The 25,881-nt window shown below is 45.5% G+C and overlaps 1 protein-coding gene and 1 non-coding gene across 2 annotated transcripts; both read right to left on the minus strand.

The window, feature by feature from the left end:
- Nucleotides 1–327: 327 nt before the first annotated feature.
- shrprbck1r (sharpin and rbck1 related) lies at nucleotides 328–22,043 on the minus strand. The gene is made up of 14 exons (XM_056299489.1): nucleotides 21,141–22,043; nucleotides 19,919–20,093; nucleotides 16,502–16,585; nucleotides 14,223–14,364; nucleotides 13,358–13,448; nucleotides 12,893–13,214; nucleotides 12,167–12,282; nucleotides 11,397–11,567; nucleotides 7,626–7,786; nucleotides 6,086–6,197; nucleotides 4,896–5,075; nucleotides 2,727–2,825; nucleotides 2,260–2,403; nucleotides 328–1,765 (listed from the first exon to the last, which is right to left on the minus strand). Exons 1-14 carry the CDS (start codon nucleotides 21,408–21,410, stop codon nucleotides 1,685–1,687), a joined length of 2,148 nt encoding a protein of 715 aa, XP_056155464.1. The 5' UTR covers nucleotides 21,411–22,043; the 3' UTR covers nucleotides 328–1,684.
- A 1,630-nt stretch (nucleotides 22,044–23,673) lies between these two features.
- On the minus strand, nucleotides 23,674–23,746 carry trnar-ccg (transfer RNA arginine (anticodon CCG)). Its single transcript has one exon. It is a non-coding gene; the product is annotated as a tRNA-Arg (tRNA).
- Nucleotides 23,747–25,881: the final 2,135 nt, after the last annotated feature.

The following is a 25,881-nucleotide window of genomic DNA, read 5'->3' on the forward strand; positions in this document are numbered from 1 at the left end:
TATGAAGAAAATTTCAGGTAACGCTGTTTTCAAAGGTCTATTAAAACACTTGTTGACGGAAATTAGGACCACTTTTAAGCCATCTACCTTATCGATTGAGAAATTTACTGAACCACGTTTGATAGTTCTATATGATCCTCGACACTGCCCCTCCACAGGCCACGACGGGGGATTGGTTGAACGGTTTGATAGTCTCCATGGTCAGACAAACCAAAAACACAATTAACTATCAAAGGGGAAGAGTATCAATTAAGATGCGTCCCAAGACATTTGTGTGTATAAATAAATAAATGTCAAAAGACATGTAGGTCAGGTGTATCAGCCGAACTAAGTTGTCTCTAGGTGTGTGTGTGTGTGTGTGTGTGTGTGTGTGTGTGTGTGTGTGTGTGTGTGTGTCGGCCCTGCGATGGCCTGGCAGCGTGTCCAGGGTGTCTCCACCGGCCGCCCAGTGACTGCTGGGACAGGCTCCAGCATCCCGCGATAAGCGGCTTGGATAATGGATGGATGGATGTTTACTGAATTGTTACCAGTAAAAGAGAAATGTTACTATTCATAATCCAATTAGCAGCTAGTGTTTATTCTAACAGAGCCAGTACCTAATGTTTAGCAAACAGTGACTTTATAATAGCGACTGGTGACAGAATAGCAACTAATATTTAAGAAATAAGTACTAGTGTCTAATTTTGATTGACTACTGCCTTAAAATGAATGAAAGATAAAATGGCCTGTCATGGACATTACCGCTCGCTCGCTCACACACACACCCACACCCACACTAACACTAACACTAACACACACACACACTTTCATCTTTGTGAGGACCCCTCGTTGACTCTGTTCCTTCCCTAGCCCTTAACCCCAACCATCAGAACTACATGCATAACCCTTACCCTAACTGTAACCTGATCCTAACTGTAACTTTAAGTCCTAACTCCAAAACAGACCCTTAAGGTCCCTTGTGAAGACCGGCCAAAATGTCCTCACTCTGATGCCTAATTGGTTCTCCCACAGAAAGAAGCACAAGAACACACACGCGTGCATGTTACACACACACACACCTCCTCTACAAGACGTCATTTTCAGTCTCTATGCAGAAAAATTGCACATTAAATACTTGAGGCTTGTTCACTTTTCCCTTGAAACGTGTTACCTTTGCTGCACTAAACAGGTGGAGCCACGCAAGTTTAATGCTTCCAGATAATTAACATGATAAAACACAAAACTCGTATTGCTAAATTTGCAGTGCAATCACTTTTAAAGGCACAACACACCATGAAAGTCATTATACCCTCTGCTTCCTTCTCAACACATTGTGGAGACACCCCATCGTTGCTGCAGATGTGTAGCATTCGATGATGCTAACATCTGGATTGTGAAACTCTCAAAGCCTGTGTCTCTGTTTGTCAAAAGGGAACTCTATATTAATAAATTACTCATGTTACTCTGAATACAACTGGTGACAAGGAAGCTATAATGCCATCAACTAATGCTTGAAACTGGAGAATGTCGTCACCTTGGGCAAGTTTTGGTTTTAGTATGAAGCACATACTTTCAATGTACAGAATAGTCCCGCATACTCGACTTTGGCTTAAATAATATTGTCTGTACTCCACATTTGCTTTTATTCCAGTTAACAAAGTTAAGTCATCCATTCCCACCCACAACCTGTCCAGTCCTGAGCTTTTCAGTGGCAGTTTTGACACTTGGGGTGGCATTTCTGCTTGTTGACGTTGCAGCGACAGCCCCCGCTCGTGTCTCCAGGGCCCTTGTAAAGACAAAGAGCAAAGGTTTCTTTTTTAACTCGGTCTGTGGATGTACAGTTTAACAAATATCATGGAAAACTGTCATACCATGGCAGTGCCTTCATAGCCAAAATAATTCTGCTGAGACAATCACCAGATTTAGTTTGCAAAGAAAGAACTGTGCCTTTTCCCTCTTCTTGCTGGGCTTTATGGACTTATTATTGGCATGTTTTTCAGGTTTGTGTTCTTTATAACAGTTTTTTCCAGCTGAGTCTAATGAGAACATATCCCTGCTTTTGTAATGCAATGCCATGCAATGCAATGCAATATAATGTAATGCAATGGCATGCAACAAAAGTAGATCTGCAACCCAGTTTAGACCCTAAATCACAGTTTACCAAACTAGAGACAAGAGTATGCCAAAGAACAGATAGGAACATCAGGAAAGTTGCTGTAATGATGTGACGTGGGGACGAAACACAAAAAGAACAAAGGAGAGGGGGGCAGCACTTCTTACCCCTGGCCCCCAACGTGGCCCTCTGGTCACCCAGCAGATTTCAGTGTGACAGACAGTGCAGCGCAGCCAATCACATCCCTCCTTCTTCTGCACAATGATGCCACATTGTGGACAGTGCATCGCCTCCCCTGACCGCACCAAAGTCTATTTGTGTGGGTTTGAGAGAGAGAGAGAGAGAGAGAGAGAGAGAGAGAGAGGAGTGAGATGCTATATGCTGAGCTAGAATAAAATCAACCATTTTCTCTGCATGAATCCTGACTCATTTGGCACAGCACAAGCATAAAGAAGTAAACTGGACAGAAAGCTATCAGTAAACCTTCTCCTCCAAAGGACAATAAAAAGTTGCTTCCATTTTGTAAAGTGGCAACATTGCGGTCACATTATCATTATTTTTTGATTAACAGTGCAGTTTTAACAAAAAGACAGACATACAATTACACACACAAACGTGTCCCGCTGAGGCGCACCTTGAGCAGGTCCCTTGTCCTCCTGGCAGCAGAGTCGTTTACAGCACGAGCTGCAAGATCATCCTGGTACTGTTTACAGTTCATTCCCTCATGGATGGCCTGAAGGACACAAAGAGGAAGGGTCAGCTAAACAGCTGGATAAACTGAGGGCCCTGAAAACTGGGCCTTTCCTGCCATCGCAGAAAGACTCGTCATTGTGTTAGAAACATCACAATGTGTAAATGGTGCTCACACTTACGTAGTCAGCGTTTTTAACACTAGAACGACCAAGACGGTCATCATGACTGTTTTGGATTTTCAAAGTTGAATAACTGTGTTACAGACCTGCCGCCCCGTAAATGCTCCTAAGCTTGCATATATTTGCATTAAAATTAGTTTTAGATCAATCGCACCAACAAAAAAAAAATTAACAATAAAATCTACCTAAAATGACCATGACCATGACATGACGGCCGGTTTGTAAACTCTACATTCTGTCAAGACAAACACCCAGCTGAGATATTAATGCAATACATATGTTAGTATGTCTGTTAGGAAACGACTGACACCAAAATTAACATTTTAACAACTACAATACATATTGCTGATCTAACAAACGTAACAAGGCCTATAAAACGTGACGTGTGAAAAACAAACCAGAAATAACCATTTAAACAGTCCCACACAACGACTGGGCTGTACAAATACAACTGACTAGACCGAAACTTTGGACTGTTTTGGATTTTCAAGGTTTAATAACTTCGTGGGGAAAAAAAGTTACAGCTCTGCTGCTCCCTGAATGCTCCTAAAACTGCATGTATTTACATTAAAATGAGTTTTAGATCAATTGCACACACACAAAAACAAGTCATGATAAGATCTACCTCAAACGACCATGAGCGGTCAACATGACCGCGGGTAATTTGGCCGTCATTGTGCGCATCACCGTGTCATTTCCTTCACAACACTGAGTTCTTTTTTCACATGTCATGTTTTATGGGCCTTGTTACGTTTGTTAGATCAGCAATATGTGTTTTCTGTTTTGTTCTTCAGGTAATATTTTCACTTTTTAAATTTTGCTATTCAAGTTCGACCATGTCTCTCTGAAGTTTAACTGTTTAAAATAATAGTATTATAGTTGTTAACATGTTAATGTTGGTGTCAGTCAACAGACACACTAACATATGTAATGCATTAATATCTCAACTGGGTATTTATCTTGACAGAATATTCCATCCATCATCCAAACCGCTTATCCTGCTCTCAGGGTGGCGGGGATACTGCAGCCTATCCCAGCAGTCATTGGGCGGCAGGCGGGGGAGACACCCTGGACAGGCTGCCGGACCATCACATTTATACCCTTTTCCCACTGGCCAAAAACCCCGCTAACATTCGCCGTTTTACACTGACCAAAGGCGGACATTAGCAGGTATTTTGGCCAGTGGGAAAAGGGTTAGACTTTAAAACCCACCAATTTGACCGCCCATGGCCGTTTTAGGTAGGAGTGAGATCCTGGTTGTTCTTTAACCTCACCAGCTGTTCAGCTTCTGTGGAACATGTAATCTGTCAAAGCTGTGCCTTTGTTAATGAACATAGTCACTTAGATGCTAGTGCTTAGAATTACTAACTTTTTTTTTTAATTTTCCCCCTTTTTTCTCCCCAGCTGTATCCAGCCAGTTACCCCACTTTTTCGAGCCCTCCCGGTCGCTGCTCCACTCCCTCTGCCGATCCGGGGAGGGCTGCAGACTACCACATGCCTCCTCTGATACCCCCCCCCCCCCCAAACAGGCGCCCTGACCAACCAGAGGAGGCACTAGTGCAGCGACCAGGACACATACCCACATCCGGCTTCTCATGTGCAGACACGGCCAATTGTGTCTGTAGGGACACCCGACCAAGCTGGAGGTAACACGGGGACTCGAACTGGCGATCCCAGTCTTGGTAGGCAACGGAATAGACCGCTACGCTACCCAGATGCCCCCGTTATTAACTAACTTTGACTGTTAACTAAAGGATATATATAATGCATGTCATAAACAGCTCTGTATGGGAGTTTATTTGCTCCTAGATGTCCTTTGCCTCTTTTTATTCTAAGTGTGCAGAGACAGATTACAGGCAACCTTGACTGATGTATAGATAAATGATTCCATTTCACGTGTGTGTGTTTGTGTCCACATCATCGAGGTACACCTTGCAGAGCAGGCAGTTGTGCTTTCTGCAGACGGGGCAGTGGAAAACATTGACAGTATCCTCGTACACACACCAGCCTGGACAGTCTGGACTGGCACAGTGGTAGCTGCCCTCACAGCGAGACTCTGCCACTGACAGACCTTTCTGCAGCCAGCGCTCATACTCCTCTCCTGACACCAGCTGGCAGGGAGAGAGGGAAAGACATTGGGGGAAGAGGGGTTAACGATGAAAGTCATGGTAAAATTAATACAACGTTCCCAAAAAGACAAAAGTACAAGTTAATACAATAGAACATTAAATTCTGGCATCCGCGTAGTGTAGCGGTCTATTCCGTTGCCTATCAACACAGGGATCGCCAGTTTGAATCCCCGTGTTACCTCTGGCTTGGTTGGGCGTCCCTACAGACACAATTGGCCATGTCTGTAGGTGGGGAGCCAGATGTGGGTATGTGTCCTGGTCGCTGCACTAGCGCCTCCTCTGGTCGGTCGGGGCACCTGTTCAGGGGGGAGGGGGAACCACGGGGAATAGCTTTATCCTCCCACATGCTACGTCCCCCTGGTGAAACTCCTCACTGTCAGGTGAAAAGAAGTGGCTGACGACTCCACATGTATGGGAGGAGGCATGTGGTAGTCTGCAGCCCTCCCCGGATCAGCAGAGGGGGTGGAGCAGAGACCGGGACGGCTTGGAAGAGTGGGGTAGTTGGCTAAGTACAATTGGGGAGAAAATCCAAAAAAGACATTTCTTGGCCTTTTAGAAAAACAGTCAAGCAGTATTAAAACTTTAATTAAATCTTTAGAGCTGAAAACATGTTGTGTTGCCCTAAGGTGATCAAATGGACTGCCCTGGTGACAAATTCAAGAATAAACGACAGCATGTCACATGGCTCCTCTGAGGAAGAAAATCAACATAAAATGCACTTTACAATAAACCCCTGATATGCCAATGTCATATGAGGGCATAAAAGACACCAAATCTTTTATTGCCAAAAAATGTGAGGTCCAGCACACTACACCAATCACATGTGACCCAAGTAGAACAACGACTGAAATTAAGGCCTCTGGGTAGACTTCATGCTGGTCTACTACCCTCCACCCTCGGTCCCTCCTCTGAGGGTGGAAGGTCTTTTGGTTATTGTGGTATCAGACTGGCCTCCTGTTTCAGAATAAAGCTGTTTACTGGATGAAACTCACAGCTCTGATCTCTCTCTCTTGCAGGGTACAGGTACAGGCATACGTGTCATCTCTGTAGGGACAGGCCACCTCCGGCTCCTCACTCAGCATGATTACAGAGCGCAAGCAATCTCTACAAACACACACAGACACATGATGATGACACACAAAAACCAGGTATAGCATCGGAAGTCTATTTTCATCTGTAGGAAGTATAGATTTGAATCTAAGTGCCACACACCCAGGTCATGTTGTGTTACCAGCATACCGACAGTAGGGATGCCAACCAGGGACAGACCACTGTCTCTCTTACACTCCCTTTTCCACCTCAGCTACTGATTTCTGGATTCTGTTTCGTCCTACAGCTGCCTTTTTCCTCAGACTACAGCTCTACATCACACCTTATGCATCAAACGTTCTGCCTGTGGAGCTTTCTGTTTTGTGTCACCAATCAGCACTTCAATCTGCTGCAATGCAGTTGCAAAGCAAGTGGTGTGTTTGCTGGGTTTATTCTGCTTACTTTTTTTTCCCTCCCCAATTGTATCCGTCCAATTACCTCACACTTCTGAGCCATCCCGGTCGCTGCTCCGCCCCCTCTGCTGATCCGGGGGGGGGGGGGGGGGGCTGCAGACTACCACATGCCTCCTCCCATACATGTGGAGTCGCCAGCTGCTTCTTTTCACCTGACAGTGAGGAGTTTCACCAGGGGGACGTAACGTGTGGGAGGATCACGCTATTCCCCCCAGTTCCCCCTCCCCCCCAAACAGGCGCCCCGGCCAACCAGAGGAGGTGCCAGTGCAGCGACCAGGACACATACCCACATCCGGCTTTCCACCTCCAGACACGGCCAATTGTGTCTGTAGGGACGCCCGACCAAGCCGGAGGTAACACGGGGACTCAAACCGGCGATCCCCATGTTGGTAGGCAACGGAACAGACCGCCACACTACCTGGACTATTCTGCTCATGTTTTAACTGAATTTGTGTAAATGTGATCCAATATGGTCAGGCTATATATTTTATGCCAGGTGGAAACAATTTCATGGCTGGAACGACCATTACCAGACTCTGCTACAGCCCTCTGATAAGTGGAACAACACCGACGACACTCTGAACAAGATCCTTTCTTCTTCCCTTGCTGCCATTTACCTTTTTTCTGTTTCTTGTGCTCAGCCCCCTCCTGTCTGTTGACCTCTCCTGAAAGACACTGTAGACTTCAGATTCTTCTTCACCCTCTTTATTTCTCTCCCTGCCAGGTAACCCTGTCCTCACCTCTTCCTATTGCCAGTAACAGGCCAGAAAGCACAGTACAGAAACCCCACTTCCCCCATCTCTCGTCCATTATGACAGATTCTCCTCACTTTCTCAAACCATTTTCAACTTGCCCAAATACTCCTCTCTCTACTTCATCCTCCTTTCATCTCACCACCACAGAAGGTGGGGTACCAACCTGGGGTAGTCATATCGCCTCTCTGTCTGCTTTTAATTGAATCATATAATTTTCAGTTGCTATTTCCCCCATTTCTCTTACCCCACACCTCCAGTCCTCACCATCAACTTACCTACAGAAGCAGTGAAGACACTCTCTGAGTAGGACACCCTCCCCAGGTGGTAGGTCCAGGTAGCAGATCCTACAGTCCACAGCCTCTGGGTTAGGCACCAGGTCTTGGCAGTCCACCATCACCAGCCGGGCAAAGTTCTCCCTGCGCTCCTCCTCCTTTGCCTGGGATAAGGGGCGATGTTGATGGATGGGTTAATGGTGTATGACAGAAACTGAGCTGTAATGGGAATCGTCACATGGACCATAGGATGTTTAGTAATGGGGTGGATGGTAATGGATGTTTAGTAAAAGCAGTTCAGCATCATGGACTAAATGAATAACTACACATGCCATACAGATTTGTCCTAACAAAAACACACACAGTGGTATATTTTACCACACATTTGTACACATAATCAGGTCATAAGATTTTATTTTGATTCATTTGGCAGAATATATACAATTACACAGTGCAAAATTAACAATATTACATTCAATGTAAAGGCAAAATGCCTTTTAAAAGCTCCGATTAAAACTGACAACTTTCAACAATAATGGTAATTATGCAGCTGGATTGTCAACACAAGAGTAAAACGGTTGTTCACAGTCTCTTTGCCAGCAGGAATGGCACATTTTGGCCATTGTTTTGAGTCCAGTTTCTCTGCATTCCTCTTCTCACAAAAATCTATAGCCCTTGAGCTAAATATGCACTGATATTTATCCTTCTATGGGATAATGGGAAATCATTAGTGTAAAATAAGGGGCAAAACCAGTCTCAGGGGCAGCAGTATAATCTTAACTGAAGCTCCTCAGTTCTTATACTTCCCACCTGGGACTGAAGTGGTAGATCCCTAAACTTTCAACTTGACCCCACATTCTTTAGCATTTGTATTCAAAGCTGTTCCCAAGGCTCTCTGACTATCTAACTGATATAACTGAACACGTCTGGGTGTGTCTAAATAAGCTGGTGCTACAAATTATGACTGTCTGTTTAAAACAACAAGAACAACAAGAGTAGATAAACTTGGGCATGTGAGTGTGTATGCCTGCATGTGTTCAGTGGTCCTGGTCCAGGTTATACAGGAGTGAGTTGTTTTGAGCCTCAGTACTCCTTAGCTCCTCTCTTCTCCCTTTCTCCTTCAAAAAACAAAGAGACAGAAGAGAAGAGAGTCAACCTGAGAGAGCCTCACCTAATGCCTACCACCGGCCCAGTCTCTAACCGCCACTTTACCTTTGCATTGCCATACTTCAGACTTGGGTTGGTTTCAAATTATTTATTGGGTTTATTTTAGAAACTACCTGGATGACCAGGTGGAGTGGAGGTTGTCAGAGGTGACACTTCTGCACAAGATGTGCCAGGAGGTTTGAACAAGCACAATAGTCATTTGTTAATTTATTATTTTCGCTATATCTGCTTAATCCAGTTCAGGGTTGTATGGTGCTGGAGCCTATCCCTTCAGGCATTTGGCAGAAGATAAGTGAGACACTCTGGATAGGTCACCAGTTCATCATGGGGCCTCACATGTTCAAATCAATCACAAAGTGCTCATACATTTCGGCAAGTTTGAGTGCCCAATTAATCTGATGTGTAGGTCTTTGGACTGTGGGAGGACACCGGAGCACCCCAGGAAAGCCACATGAACACGGAGAAAACATACAAACTGCACACAGAAAGGCTAGGACCAAGTGCAGGACCCTCAACCTTCTCGCTCTGAGGCAACAGTGTTAACCATGGAGCCAACTGGGTCACAAAACAGTACATGACAGTCAAATTAATTAGCTATACTACTAGTGTTTGAAGACTAAATTGACACCATCTGCTGTAAATAACCTGATTTCTATACTAATGACTACAAGCACATTGCCCTAACATCTGTGGTCACGAAATCCTTCGAGAGACTGGTGTTGGCCCACCTGAAGGAAATCACAGGCCCCCTACCGAGCAAACAGGTCAGTGGATGATGCAGTCAACATGGGATTGCACTACGTCTTCCAACACCTCGACTCCCCAGGGACACATGCAGGCGTCCCGTTTGTGGTTTTCAGCTCAGCGTTCCAACACCATCGTCCTAGATACCTCTACTCCAATCTCACCCAGCTCACTGTACCAGCCCCCATCTAACAGTGTATCAAAAACTTCCTGACATACAGGAGGCAGCTAGTGAGGCTGGGAAAAATCATATCCAGCACCCGGACAATCAGCGCTGGCACCCCCCCAGGGATGTGTGTTCTCCCCTCTACACAAATTACTGCACCTCAGGGGACCCGTTTATTAAATTCTTGAAGTTTATCGATGACACAACCATCATTTGCCTTATCCGGGACTATGACGATTCTGCATATAGACAGAAGGTTGAACAGCTGGCTCTCTGGTGCAGCCATAACAACCTGGAGCTGAACACGCTCAAAACTATAAAGATGACAGTGGACTGCGGGTGGAGGCCCCCCCCCACCCACTGCCCCCCTACCATACTCAACAGCATGGTGTCTGTGGTGAAAACCTACAAACTTCTGGGTTCCACAATCTCTCAACACCTAAAGTGGACATCCAAAATAAACACAATCCTCAAAAACGCCCAGCAGCGGATGTACTTTCTCCGCCAGCTCATGAAGTTCATCCTGCCTAAGGAACTGCTGATTCAGTTCTACACTGCAATAATCCAGTTTGTCCTCTGCACATCCATCAGTGTCTGGTTTGGATTGGCCACCAAACAGGAAAGGGACAGACTACAATGGACGGTTAAGTCTGTAGAGAAAATCATTGGTGCCAACCTGCCCTCCATTCAGGACTTGTATATCTCCAGAGTCAGGAAACAGGCAGGCAACATCACTGAAGACCCATCACACCCTGGTCACAACCTGTTCCAACTCCTCCCCTCTAATAGGGGCTATAGAGCACTGTACCCAAAAACAACTAAATGTAAAAACAGTCTCTTTCGGCGGGCTGTCATTCAAATGAACACTTAACACTGTCAAATAAATCCAATCTTTTTTATATATGCTGTACTGTACATTGTACGTATACTGGTACACTCTGTCATGTCCATCTACCTCAGGCATGTATGCAAGTACCCTGCAAACATCTATTTCAGTATCTCTGATATATTCTCTGCACCACTGTACTTTATCACCTCTTATTTCGCCTGTATAAGTCAATCCTTGTATGTATATCTGAAGATTGTTGTGTTGTTATTCTATGTTAAGTACACTAAGAGAGCCACAAAACAGGAGTCAGGTTCCATTTATGTGCAAACCTACATGGCCAATAAACACGATTCTGATCGTTCCCCTCACGCCATCCACAGAAAAGTCGGTGAAAAGAAAACGCTCTGCAACAGCGCCACCTGGTGGGACACATTAACAGGGCAAATGCTTGTCCCAACCGGGGTCTGAAACCGGGTGATACGCAATCTCCTTGTTCTTTAACACCACACTGCTGCTCTGGCACTCCGAACAGGTGAAAAAACAAAAACAAAAACAGAATGTGTAAGTATTACTTGACCTGGGCTTACTCTCTCTGTTTATACCTGTTAAGCCAGTGATAACATAACACTCTTGATGAAGCCCAACTGTATGTCTGTCTTGTTTGTGCAAGGTGAAGCTTGTCTGTGGGTGTCTATTTCCCTTCACCTGTGGCAAAAAATCAGATGTAACACGCAAGAGTGCGTGTGTATGTACAAAAGACCGGCTGTGCCTGGGTAAATGCGAGTGTGTTTGCGTGCTGGCAGACTCGTGCGTTTGTGTATGTGCACGAGTATATATATTTTGGCATGCGAGTTTGTATTTCTCCTACCTGCTGGTACTGTTTGATGGCTTCTTTCTCTTGCTGGATGCGTCTCAATTCCAGAGCGTCGGGCCGATATCCCCCAGGGACGGCGTAGCTCGCAGGGCGATCTGTGCTGCAGATCTCACAGCCCGGTCGCGTCGGCTTGTTGATGTAAGTGCAGGAGGGGCACGACCAACCCTGAGGTACAGATTAGTATTTTTACCAGTTTTTAAATTTTGATGGCAAGTAAAATACGCTTAATGTACAGATGTTTAAACTAATGTTGGAATGTATTCATGAACTAATCTACTGATTTGTACTGGATTGTGTGTGTTGGAACATACATGTAGTATGCAGGCATCTTTAGACAGATACTGAGAAAGTCAAATTGCCAATGTAATATCGCCAATAAAGCCCCATTCTATTTGTCTTTTCACTGGGTATTCATGCAATATGTCCTGACCAGCGACAAATAGCTCCACATCTAGTTCAACTTATGACTCATAAATAGTGGTGAGGGAGCGAGTAGTGTGCTTATTTTTAGCATTTTAATTATTTATTAAAAAGGTGGAAAAAGTAGCAGAGGAGAAAGGAGAAAAATCTCTGGTAGAGTTCCTTCTTAGATCCATGTGGGCTCACACGTTGACCTCAACCACTGCATAATGTAAGGTTATACTGAAAAGATTCTTCCTGTGACTACAGCGCTAAATTCACCAGAGATCAAATTACTTCTATATGTTATACACCTGTTTTACCAACACAACCACAATAACCAGCTGGTAAGAGCAGTCCATTACCTGGCTGGTAGCTTTGTTAGGACTCAGTGCTTTGTTGAGTTGAGGCATCTCCAGGTTGATAAGGTCTCGGATTTCACCAATGTTCCCCCTCTCTGCCCTGCCCGAGGCACTTGGGCCTGTGGAGGACCAGAGGAAAAAGCTTTAAAATGAGAGGAAAGTGCACTGTGCATGTGTGTCTTTGCACATGTAAGCTCTTTGAGCCTAACCAATAATATGACTACCCCAACCAGAGTTCTGTATTTGCAAAACACAGGAGCCAGGCCAGCTGCAGGTTTTGTTCTTATTTTGTTGCTCTGTCTCCCAAAAACTTGGCTCACCCGTAGCCTTCAGCAAACTATGCGGCCATAGCGGCGAACTAAGATTTACTGGCAATGTTAAAAAAAATGGCAATGTCAGCAAAAGCACAGACTATTTGCTACCTTTCTGTTTGAATTTGCTTATTTTGCCTGCTTAAGAAGAGGCCAAGCTGAATTTTGTTTTTTTATCATTATTTACATTGCTGAAGGGTAGAGGTCGGCACTCAGAAATTACAAAGCCTCTTTAAAGTGTTTAAAGTGTTGTGTAAAAAATAAAGAAAAAAAAGTGTTGTGTATCTACAATTTCCCCTGGCTGTGTCTGGAATTGATCCCTCATTCACCATTCCCTACAATTGAAACCCTCATTTACTCATCGCGTACGAGCATACGACTGCATATGCACTCGCGCACACGTTCAACTGCCCCTCACCAGCGCTGCTGCTGGTATTGACTCCGGGTGGCAGGGTGCTGTAAGGCTTCCACTCCTGAGACGAGGGGCCATTCATGGAAGGAGGATGGAGTGCAGGAGGTTGGAGACTGGAGGGACAGTGGCTCAGCAGGAGGGTGCTCTCTTGGTCTTGCTGGAAGAGCTGGTGGGACAGGCGGGCGTGGCGGGCTGACAGGAGGTACAGGAAGGCGGTGTCGCCATCCTGACGGACTCCATATGATGCCAGAGAACGCTGGTCGGCACACAGGCACTGGCCAATCACCCAGCGCTGCACGCGCGGGTGAAAGCCATACTCCAGAAACATCTGAGCAGGAGAAGGCAGGTAAGGGAATTGAGATGAAGGAGGAGATAAAGAACAACAAAAAGAGACAAGGAAAGAGAAAAAGATTCCCTAAGAGAGATACGGGTAATTATGATGAGCACAAATGTAATGTTCTCCAGACTAACCTGTTGTTTCAGTGCTGCAGTGGTCATATGGGGGGAGACTTTCACAGTGATGCAACAAGAAGAGGAGAAATCTTCCACCACAACTGCCAAGCTTTTGGACATTATGAAACACAAACAGTTAACCCAACACTGTCGTACTCATAACCTCTATCGTCTTTCTTTCAAAGACAACAAAACATGGCAAACTACTGAGAAAGAGCACTCTTAACATTGAGGTTGGTTGCACAATATTGGGGCTGGCCTAAGCAAAGCCCTGGACTATTTTTTTCTTTTCCTTTTTATTGAGAGAGGCGAAATAAAAATAATGTAAGACAACAAACAATCCATAACCCTAAATCAACACTTTCAAGCTTTTTTTTTAAAATCCCCCCCCCTTTTTTTTTTTCTCCCAAACTGTACCTGGCCAATTACCCTATTCCCTGAGCCATCCTGGTCTCTGCTCCACCCCCTCTGCTGACCCGGGAAGGGCTGCAGACTACCACATGCCTCCTCCCATACATGTGGAGTCACCAGCCGCTTCTTTTCACCTGACAGTGAGGAGTTTCACCAGGGGGACGTAGCGCGTGGGAGGATCACGTTATTCCCCCCAGTTCCCCCTCCCCCCTGAACAGGTGCCCCGACCGACCAGAGGAGGCGCTAGTGCAGCGACCGGGACACACACACACATCCGGCTTCCCACCCACAGACACAGCCAATTGTGTCTGTAGGGACGCCTGACCAAGCCGGAGGTAACATGGGGATTCGAACCAGCGATTACCGTGTTGGTAAGCAGTGGAATAGACCGCTACGCTACCCGGACGCAACACTTTCAGTCTTAACAAATCTTATTTTCTTTAGTTTTTAAATCATTTTTGCTTCCTCCTACTTTATCTCAGTGTCGTCGTAGTTCCTGTCAGAGGGCTGGATCTTGAGTGCGGCGTGCTGACGGGCCAGAGTAGCAGCAACGACAGAGGCAGCCTGCAAGTCGCCTGCTTCTATGGCTCTAGTCAGCTCAGCACACGCTTCTTCTGCAAAGTCATCAAAAACACACACACACACACACACACACACACACACACACACACACACACACACACACACACACACACACACACCATCCCCGGATTAACACAGAATAGTTTAAGATTTCAGTGTTTTCCCTAGGTTTGTGGAAGACTTAGGTGCACGTATTTGGGGGGTGCAAGAAAATGTTACATATTTCAATAAAAAATATGCAATTTCACATAATTTTGGACCATTATTATTACCATATCTGCACCCAAATTTTGGCAAAGCAAGAGCAGATAATAAATAACAAACCCAAAAAGCTTTAAGACAGAATTTGCTGAAGTCTACTACTGGAGACCAACTACAGCCATTAGATCTGGGAAAAGTCATTTAGTCAGTTTTGATGCTCTCCACACTGATTTTACATTCACTGGTGTCCAAAACAGCCCGGGTGCCTAGGCCTTATAATGGTGGAGGAAACCCTGCTGTAGCCTACACTGTAGATTTACTGACAGATTAACAATTTACTGCTAACCTTTTCCTCTGCTCCGCTCACATTCAGTCACTTTTCTTTTTTTTTTATATATATAAATTTATTTCTGATTTTTCCCTTTTTTTCCCCCAATTTAGTGGCCAATCGCTCCCTATTCTAATTCAAACACCACCCTCGTACTGCATGAATTCGCCAACTGCATCTCTCCAGCCGGCAGTCTCGAAGGAGACGCCTCCCCACTTTCCTGACAAGGCGACTCCAGGCCGAACCACCATTTTTCCCCACACACACAGAGACGCATTCATGTGATGAACACAAGCCGACTCCGCCCCCCTCCCGAAGACAGCGCTGCCAATTATTGCTGCTTCATCGAATCCGGCCATAGTCGGATCTGACGAGACCGGGGCGCGAACCCCGGTCCCCAGTGGGCAACTGCATCAACACAAAGCCGGTGCTTAGACCGCTACACCACCGCGGACCCTCATTCAGTCACTTTTCTGTTGCTCACTCTCTCACACTCGCTATGCACATGTTACACACTGCCCTATTCCTTCATACAGAAAATATGACAAATATTTTAAAAGTCTAGTCGTTGTCTTATTCATGTGTTGCCTGGTGCCCCCGGGCTCTTACCTGATGCTGTATATGGATAATCTGGCCCAGACACATGCAAACAGATGAGCACAACCACGCACTGATAAGAGGAGGATAGGGGGAGCAAAGAGTATTGACTGCTATTAGAGATTCTATATTTCATTCTCCATTTTAAGAAAAATGAAAAAGCATAATCATGAAGAAGAATTATGACTGAGAAACCACAGGGGACTGAACGGACAATTCATGTAAATAAACGGACCACGGGTCCGTGGTGGTGTAGCGGTCTAAGCACCAGCTTTGTGTCGATGCAGTTGCCCACTGGGGACCGGGGTTTGCGCCCTGGTCTCGTCAGATTCGACTATGGCCGGACTTGATGAAGCAGCAATAATTGGCAACGCTGTCTTCGGGAGGGGGCGGAGTCGGCTTGTGTTCGTCACATGAATGCGTCTCTCTGTGTGTGGGAAAAAGCAGTGGTTCGGCCTCGATTCACCTCGTCACGGAAGTGGCGAGGGAAAAAGCAGTGGTTCGGCCTCGATTCACCTCGTCACGGAAGTGGCGAGGGAAAAAGCAGTGGTTCGGCCTCGATTCACCTCGTCACGGAAGTGGCGAGGCGTCTCCTTCCAGATTGCCGGCCAGAGAGGTGCAGTTGGCGAACACATACAGTACGAGGGTGGGTGTTTGAATTAGAATAGGGAGCGATTGGCCACTAAATTGGGAGAAATCAGAAATAAATTTAGAAAAAAAAAATTTTTTTTTAAATAAAATAAAAGGACCACATTTCAAGCCCCTTTGTTGGAAGAATCTGCCCTGCTGAAGGGTCCATGAACAAGACTGGAAAAAAAAAGCGAACAATAACTACCCCACTGATTAACACCAGACAGCAATACAGCGACTAACAGGGCACAGCATTAATAGCTGAGTAATCATTTTGCATAGGTGAAATTTATAGTAGTCCAACTGAGACCACGAATTAACTGGAGCAGACCACGCACTCTGGTTACAGCAGAAAATCAAGTCTGGAGAGAAAACAAAATATACGTGCGGTAAGAAAGTGGTGAAGTATGCACCTGTCTGTTGAAAGACTACAGAGTTCCCAGACTCCAACGTGTCCAAGGTCATCTGAGTGTTATCAGCTGGGAGGGCATCTGCCACTGTGGAGTAAAACCATACGTAATGAGCACTGAGATACAGTTCCATGTACCACAGAGATGATAAAGACCACAACCAAACATACAAACACTCTACTCTCCTACATTCAGCCCAAATCTGGGAGAAATTTCTCGAAGGGAACAATAAATTTCAATTCTCTGTATCCTTTCTTTCTCTGTAGATATGCTTTTACTTGAATAGGACTAATGAAAAAAGACACGGGTCTTTAATGGAGCATCCTAGAATAAAATTTAGTGCTGACATAGGGTCTGCTTAGGGTCTACTTTCAAGTTCTCAGAAAATAAAAAGGCCCCGATTTGATGTGCAAATTCCAAATATTTGGATTGAATGTGTGATGAAAACTGCTAATAAAGGAATGTGGGAGAAACAGCGATTTATTGGACTAAATTTCAGGTCAAGGCCATCAGCTAACAGGAACAACTATGGCCTTGTGTGGGCCTACTCAAGATCCACAAGCACATATGGAGCAGAGTAATGAAAAGCTTCTTTGTTTAGGCAAAACAACAACAACAAAAAACACTGGTTTTGTAAATCAAATCCAACATATGCTAACCCACATTACTAAAATATCCCAGGCAATAAGAGTGGACATCAGGAGTATCCTGCAACCTGGTGCATTTGAACCAAGCCGCACATCGTCCCATCTACTTCTTGTTCTGCTGTAGAGTGTGTACAGTACTGAAATCCTACAAAACAGCCATGTGGCAATGACAATTTTTTTTTTTTTGGCATAAAGAGGAGAAGAGGCTTGTAAAACTTCCTTACTGTCTAATATCAATGGGAGTATGTGGCTCAGATAATATTGCTGAGCACTATTATGATCTATCCATCTGCGTTAAAAGTGTTAACTTTGTGGTTGATAACGCTGACTCCACTGAGAACATGGTAGTTGGGCCGGAGGAAGTACACCATGCTATCATGACGTTAGATGACAACAAGGCATGTGGTGTGGATTATACTACTGCCGAACACTTAAAACATGCCAGTCACAAGTTTGTTCTCCTTCTTGCTGTATCCAGCAAAAAAATCTAATCTTACTGGATATTTTTCATTCATGGTGTGTTACCAGTTTCCATGCCATCAGTGTTACTTGTGCCAGTTGTCAAAGATAAAGCTCGTAAAATAAACAGCAAGGACAAGTACAGACCCACTGCTCTAGCAAGCATCCTTTCTAAAGCGTTAAGAGGTTTTTAGCAGAACAGGCTACAAATGTACATTCTTACCAGTGATAACCAGTTCGGTTTTAAGCATAAACATGGCAAAGACATGTGTACTTTTGCCCTAAAGAAAATAGTACCTAAATACAAAAGCCAAAATACCATGTTTGTGTTTTATAGTCGCCTCTAATGCATTTGATAGAATTAATAATAAGATAATAAATTGTGCCAGAGGTGTACCCAAGGTTACACTCCGAATTTTATTAGTTTTCTGGTATACTCATTAGACTATGCAGGTTAAATGAGGCAATGCTCTTTTTTTAATGTTAGCAACGGGGTCAGACAGGATGGGATTTCATCTCCTTCCCTGTTCAGTGTATACAAGGATGACTTGTCGAAGCAGCTGAATGGGTATAAATCTGGCTGTGTTATCAAAAATACAGTTGTTAACCATCTTATATATGGTTTGGTTGTTTTCTCTGCACATAGTGCTGGGTTACACCAGTTATTAAATATATGTTCCCAGTATGGTGCCAAATTTGACATCCAATGCAATGCCAAAAACAGCAATATTATGATTGTAAGATGTAAAGAGTATAGAAAAATATTTTTTCCTGATTTTTATCTGGGTAATAATGCTCTTAAGGTGTGTCACTACACACCTTAAGAGCATTAATAAGAGTACCGATTAAATACCTTGATCACTATATTACGGAAGCTCTAACAGATAACAGAGACAATGTTATACATAGACAATGTTGCAAATTGTATGCCCAGGCTAACGAGTTGATACACAAGTTTCATATGTGCATCATCAATGTCAAAGCCTCTTGTTCAGCGCTTTTTGTATGCCTATGTATACTGCTCACTTATGGGGTAGTTATGGAAAAGGTAGTATGCAGAGACTTAAAGTGACACATAATGATGCTATGCGGTTATTGCTTTGTGTACTAAGATACCACAGTGCTAGCCAGATGTTGCTTAATAAAACGGTGCTTGACAAGTATGTATACCTACACGTCAAGCACCGTTAAGAAACATTATGTATAAAATGATGTGCCATCTAGACAAGTCAGAGAATAATGGTATTGTGGTTTTAACCAATACTGTAAAGAGCGTCACTAAGTGACTTCGTCAGTCTCCACTGACTCTGCAGGTATCCCCACCCTCATAAACAGCACAGGTGCGTAATGACCAAACCAATGGTTGGTTTCATATGCAAATTGCAAAAATGGCCACTGGCCATTGGGTGTAGACTGCAGAGTCCTGGCCTGACACGTTAGCTCTTCTGTGTTGTGCCATCGTCTTCGCCAGCGTCTGTTTCTACTTGAACTGCCCTACAAGTCACGGCAGTACATCTGTTGCCATCTTACAATGCTGTAATTGCAACTAATCCTCAACCCTCTGTGAATAGTACACATGGCCATTGTAACTCTAGTTAATGGTCAGGGTCATTTGCATATGAAACCAATCGTTGGTTCTGTGGTTATGCAACTGTGCTATTTATAAGGGTGGGGAATATACCTACAGTCAGCTGAGGCTGAAAATGTCACTTAGATGAGTGATGAAACACATGTGGGGTTTTCTCCCACTAAACGTTGTGTCCAGATGAACTTATTCAACTTTCTGTGATTTCCTCACCTGGATTAGTGAGCATGCATAAAGACCTGTAAAGAGCTACACTCATTTCTCATCAGATATGTGGAGAAACTGGCGCAAGAGCTCCCGTGTAAAATATTAGATGGACAAATGTTTTAGCCCCTGTAATATTACTGTGTTCTATGGCCAGGCCACTTGTCTTGCGCCGTTCATTTTCTTTTTCTTTCTTTTTCTATGGACCTCAACTACGATGAGTCTGGAATAAAAGCTGAATTGAATTGTAGAGTTGTATAAAAATATACAGCTAAGGTCTAAGAAAACAGATTCCTTTTCTAAGTTCAGCATGTTGACAGTATGAACACGTCACTTCCTTTCATCGACTACATGCTCTGAGTGACAGACGAGACAGGAAGTGGTTCCACCCCACCCCACCCCCCCCACCCCGAGCTCTAAATTGTCAACCAGCACATGAGGGAAGGGTCTCACTCCTGACAGGCTCACACACAAATCTACAACTTGGTGGCAACGTGGCCAAAAGCGATGTGAACTGCTACCGACCCCTGTGTGCTTCTCTCAGCGATGACGTCACCACGGTAGCCCACTCCCGGGCTTCCTGTTCGCAGCGGAAGTTGAAGCTGATGCGGTCGTGCGGAGGCGCCACCAGGCTCAGCTCATGGCATTTGGGTGACTTAACCTCGTAGTTTATGGCCCTCAAGTCAAACTCGGCGATGGACTGAAAATGAGGAATAGAGAGGGAGAAAGGGGGGAAGGGGGGGAGGGGAGGGGGGGGTAAAGGGAAAAACTATAAATGAAGCACACTGAAAAGGGAAGTAGACTGACCCATCAGCTATAGCGGACTCTGAACATGCTGGACAATAAAGGCCCAGCTGTGACTTAACAGACAGCAGCCCTGAACTGGACCCCCCCCCTGAACCCCCCCCCCAGACTGGGGACGCTTCCTTTATCCGGCAGCCCGAGTTCACTTTAAATGACAGCAGCCGTGTTTATGCCCGTTTTAACGTCCACTGTGGCCTCCTGAGAATCCAGTACACTTCCCATCACCCCCGGCCATCTTATCCAGCCTCCAATAGGGGCTCTGGGTTTGAGACAGAACACCGGATCCCCTTCATCCAAACCAAGTACAGGTGACGAACCCGGCTCACGGGACGAAGTCGGGGACGTCTGGCTTTCATTTGCAAAACAAAGCTGTTGGTTTGTTTGTTAAACCCCAGGTACTGGTGCCACTGTCTGGACCCAACCCGCGCTTTCAGCCCCACTGTCCCGCCAGTATAAGAACTAAAGCCGGACCAGCCCCGGCGTCCCACCAGTATAAGAACTAAAGCCGGACCAGCGCCACCGTCCCGCCAGTATAAGAACTAAAGCCGGACCAGCCCCGGCGTCCCACCAGTATAAGAACTAAAGCCGGACCAGCGCCACCGTCCCGCCAGTATAAGAACTAAAGCCGGACCAGTCGAACCAGCGCCACCGTCCCGCCAGTATAAGAACTAAAGCCGGACCAGCCCCACCATCCCACCAGTATAAGAACTAAAGCCGGACCAGTCGAACCAGCGCCACCGTCCCGCCAGTATAAGAACTAAAGCCGGACCAGTCGAACCAGCGCCACCGTCGGGGAGCCGGGTGGGGGTGGGTGGGGGTCATGTAAACTAAGCGGGATTCCGTAGTCAAGCCGAATTAAACCGGGGTCGGTCCGCTGCGTCCCCCTGGTGTACAACGCTCGCCCTTGTGGTTGTTGTTGTGGTTGTTGTTGTTGTTGACTTACGAGACTGGGGGCAGCTCCGCCGCTGTCCCGGAGCGACAGGCGGAATTCCCCGGACTTCCCCGGGTCCATGCTGAGCAGCAGGCGGAGTGACTCGTCCCCCGCCCCGGGGAGACAGAGAGGTCTGATGCCGGAGTGGCAAACCGACACCCGGACCGACATGAGGACGGTGTGGCGGCCGAGCGGCGGCCGCGAGGCTCCGTAGCCGGCGACGCAGGCGGACGGGTCCGCCGGAGGGGGGGGGTGAGTCCAGCCGCCGGAACTCAGCGACATCCTGCTGGTGGACTCATACGGGCCAGCGAGGCGTCAGGGCGCCGCGGCGCGTTCGCGTAGCGTCCTCTGTGGTTAGAGCTCCCCCCCGAGCTTCCGCTCCATGGCGGCTCGTCCCGGCGCGGGCGGGCAGACGACTATACAGCGGCACGCAGCAAGTGCGTAGGGCTCCACAACTTAAAGGTCGCCGCAATGCACTATGGTCCTTGTGGTGTGCGCAGCCCACGGCTGTAATTACACACGACCGCCGCCAGGGGTCAGCTAAAGGTTTTCCGCTCGGCTCGGCTCAACGTGATCACACGAGGTAAAGCGAAGGCACCAAACGGGCGGAAGTGGAGTCGGGGGAAGGAAGGTGGAGGACCTCCAGGCCTCTGCAGAACGGCACGCCGGGCGGGTAGAAACACCCCACCCCGTCTCGCTCCCTCTCGGGAGAGGCAGTTATCTTGGGTGGCAAGTAGAGTGCATGGTGTAGAGCAGTGTTTCTCAACCGGGGGTCCGCGGACCCCTAGTGGTCCGTGGTGTAATTGCAAGGGGTCCGTGAAAATAAAATATCTGTAAAAAAAGGTTCCTATGACATTTATAGAAACAAGATTATTTTACTCAAATGTGACTGAGACCTTTATTTACCTAAACTATAAAGGGTGACAGGACTTTTTTCTCTCATTACATCTGTTTCACAAGTGTAATTTATTGTATTTTAATAAGAGATCTCGCTCCCGTTTGCATTGTTAAAAGTTACTGCATAAGAATTCTGTGTTGTTACATATATCTGAAAGTTACTGAATACATATTCTGTGTTGTTACATATATCTGAAAGTTACTGAATACATATTCTGTTTTGTTACATATATCTGAAAGTTACTGAATACATATTCTGTGTTGTTACATATATCTGAAAGTTACTGAATACATATTCTGTTTTGTTACATATATCTGAAAGTTACTGAATACATATTCTGTTTTGTTACATATATCTGAAAGTTGCTGAATACATATTCTGTTTTGTTACATATATCTGAAAGTTACTGAATACATATTCTGTTTTGTTACATATATCTGAAAGTTACTGAATACATATTCTGTTTTGTTACATATATCTGAAAGTTACTGAATACATATTCTGTTTTGTTACATATATCTGAAAGTTACTGAATACATATTCTGTTTTGTTAACTAGATCTAAGTTACAACTGAACGCTCTTATTTTTGCCCCAAAGAGTGAATAAATGCTATAATGCAATTTAAAATGCAGTTTCTACTGTTTCTATCAAATTGCAACCCCCCTCCCCTAAGATCAGGTGGAGGGGTCCTCAGGGTAGATCAAAAATACGCAGGGGGTCCAGGACCCCAGAGAGGTTGAGAACCACTGGTGTAAAGAACTGAAAAATCTTTTGCTCCTAATTTTATGTATTTTAAATACCAAGTCCAGTTGCACTTGGCTCAACTCCTTGGGATAACCATGACCTGGATGAATGAGAACATTCACAGACATATTTTAAATTTCGTTTTCGATTACACTAAATAAAACATGCACGACCCCCATGTGAGGATTATGAGATGGGTAGAAATTGCAGCATACCCATTTTGCAAAACATCGACGTTTTCACAAGCAAAGATGACAACAGCTAAATGAAACCTCTGGAACTGACACAGTCAGCACATGCCCTGTGATAGTCTGCAGGTCTAAACACTCCCCAACTAAACGGCTGTAATGTGTGATGCAACAGCTGGATGTGATGAACCACCTGACAGAACAGGAAATTCACAGTACTGCCCGTAATGCAACCACTTTTATATAGCGTGCTGTGCATTGTGGGTATACTGGTACACTGTCGTGTCCCTCTACCCCAGGCATGTGTGTGAGTAACCTGCTAACATCTCTTTCAGCATCTCTGACATATTCTCTGTACCATTGCACTTTGTCACATCTTACTTCACCTGTTTAAAGTCCACCCTTGTCTTGTGTATATACATCTGAAGATTGTTGTGTTGTCATTCTAGGTTAGGTACACTGAGAGCGCCACGAAACCGAAGTCCTATTCCATGTATGTGCAAGCCTACATGGCTAATAAAGATGACTCTGATCACCACTGCCCCGAGTTGATATCTGCATTGCTGTAATTCATCAGAACTCCCTAATGAACTTAATACAACATTCACCAGTAAATTTAAATTAATTTAATCACTATTTGAAGATACATGCAGTTGGACATACACGTGTCATGTACGTTCAGCCTTTGCAAATAGCGATCACCGACGCATGAAGTGACCCAGGTGGGACTTGAACCCACAATCTCCAGCTCCGGAGGCTGACGCCTTATCCATTAGGCCACTGGGCCCTGAGCATGTCTGAAAAGATCCACATTGTTTGATATTTTTCACTGAGAGTTGTTGAACTATTTTTGTCTGGCTCGGGTCCCTATAGATGACAAGATGTCACCCATCCCTCTAAATAGTCAGATGGGTGGGGTTTTTTTTTAATTGAATCAAAGTGTTGATTTCAGAGAAGCAAAAAGAAAAAAAAACTCCCATTAGAAAAAGCAGCTTAATACCTTTTCAGGTGGTACTGCATGGGTACCCACGTACACCACCAACTAACGCCTACACCTGACCACTGAACTGGGCGCGGAGAAGCCGCTGTAGGCAGAGGGGGACCAGAGGAGATCGATGCAGGCCTCAGTTTACCCTCCGACCACGATTTATGGGCTATCTCATTAACAAAACCACCACGGCACATGATGGCAATGCTGAAGACACCGGAGCGAAGTCAGCTCAGGCTGTTAATCATGGTGTAACTGGGGTTTTCTCAATCAATAGCACATTTCTCAAACCTGTCTAGTGTTTGAGAGTCAGCGTGTCAGAGGGCCCACGCCTCGTACAACTGAACGGACGGCATCTCTGTGCCATGCTGAATCTGGTACAATGACATCCAGGTTGGGCAGGTGATTAAGCAGTAGAACCCTTCGTGATAGGTTTCTCGACTGGTCATATTTTACTTAAAAGCGGGAGGTTTGAGGCGATGGCTCAGACACTGTATTATGGCTGCGGAAGAGGACGTTAATTCTCTTATGTTGCTGGGCTAAAAGCCTTGCATTTTCTTCACACGGTGATTTCTTTGGCTTTTGCAGTGTATTTTCAGGTGGTTGAGAGGACGTCAGTCCTGACGACCATCCCAGCCAACATGGCTGCTGAACATGCGGAGTAGTAAGGTGATGTGACAGGGCAAAGCTCCCAGGAAAGTAGGAATGGCAAAGGATCCAAATTGCAGTTATTGTGCTTATTGCCTTTCTACTTTAAATCCAGGATTCAGTGACCGAGACAGGAGACCTTTAGAAATGGGGGTGACAGCTCGGTCAAAATCAACATGGCACCCATCCTTACTGATGGCCGAAGCAATACTGAAACTCGGCCAGCATCAGCATCAGTATCAGCATCAGCATCAGCATCAGTATCAGCATCAGTATCAGCATCAGCATCAGCATCAGCATCAGTATCAGCATCAGCATCAGCATCAGTATCAGCATCAGCATCAGTATCAGCATCAGCATCAGCATCAGCATCACCAACCTGTGGGAACTCACCAAACCAGAAACAACAGAGGACACAATCAATCAATCAATCAATCAATCAATCAATCAATCAATCAATCAATCAATCAATCAATCAATCAATCAATCAATCAATCAATCAATCGCAGAGTAGGCTCTAACATGGAACCCAGAGAGGAAGACCTACGCAGAACCACCTGGAGAAGAAGCCCAGAACAGGAGATGAAGATGGAGATGCTGTCATGGCAACAACTGTATCGGAGAGGACGGAAGGAGGCCTACCCCCTTTGAGTCGTCTGATACAACCCTGCGGTAGTTGAATAAACAGTAGATGAATATACGTAGACAGACAGATGGACAAGGGGGGGGGCAGTGGCCAAAGCCCTGTATATCACAGCTGTTATCAATACATGATCATGTTTCTAAAGTTCCAAAAGAAGAAGAGAAGAAGAAGAAGAAGAAGAAGAAGAAGAAGAAGAAGAAGAAGAAGAAGAAGAAGAAGAAGAAGAAGAAGAAGAAGAAGAAGAAGTTACAAAAGCCATTTTTTCCTACAAGTCGGCCTCCTCTGTTTTGGTGAATTACATTTTCTTTTACCTTGTCAGTAGTAATCAAAGTGATTGACGCAGGAAGGACGCCCACCACACGTCCTGCGCGCCGTTTGACTGGCCTGTACTGGGGTTGGGGGTCCCCGACTACCTAATTCAACGTGGCCCACGTGTCACCGACTTGTGATGAATCGCACAGCTACGTGCCAGACACCACGTTCCCATTAAATAACGGATCCATCCTCCAAAGGGGGCGTTTGTTTTTAGGAGAGGAGGCTGAGCTGGTGGAGGGGTGGAGAGGAGGCTGAGATGGTGGAGGGGTGGAGAGGAGGCTGAGATGGTGGAGGGGTGGAGAGGAGGCTGAGCTGGTGGAGGGGTGGA

The sequence above is a fragment of the Lampris incognitus genome, chromosome 19 (genome assembly GCF_029633865.1).
Source record: "Lampris incognitus isolate fLamInc1 chromosome 19, fLamInc1.hap2, whole genome shotgun sequence".
NCBI classification, from domain to species: domain Eukaryota; kingdom Metazoa; phylum Chordata; class Actinopteri; order Lampriformes; family Lampridae; genus Lampris; species Lampris incognitus.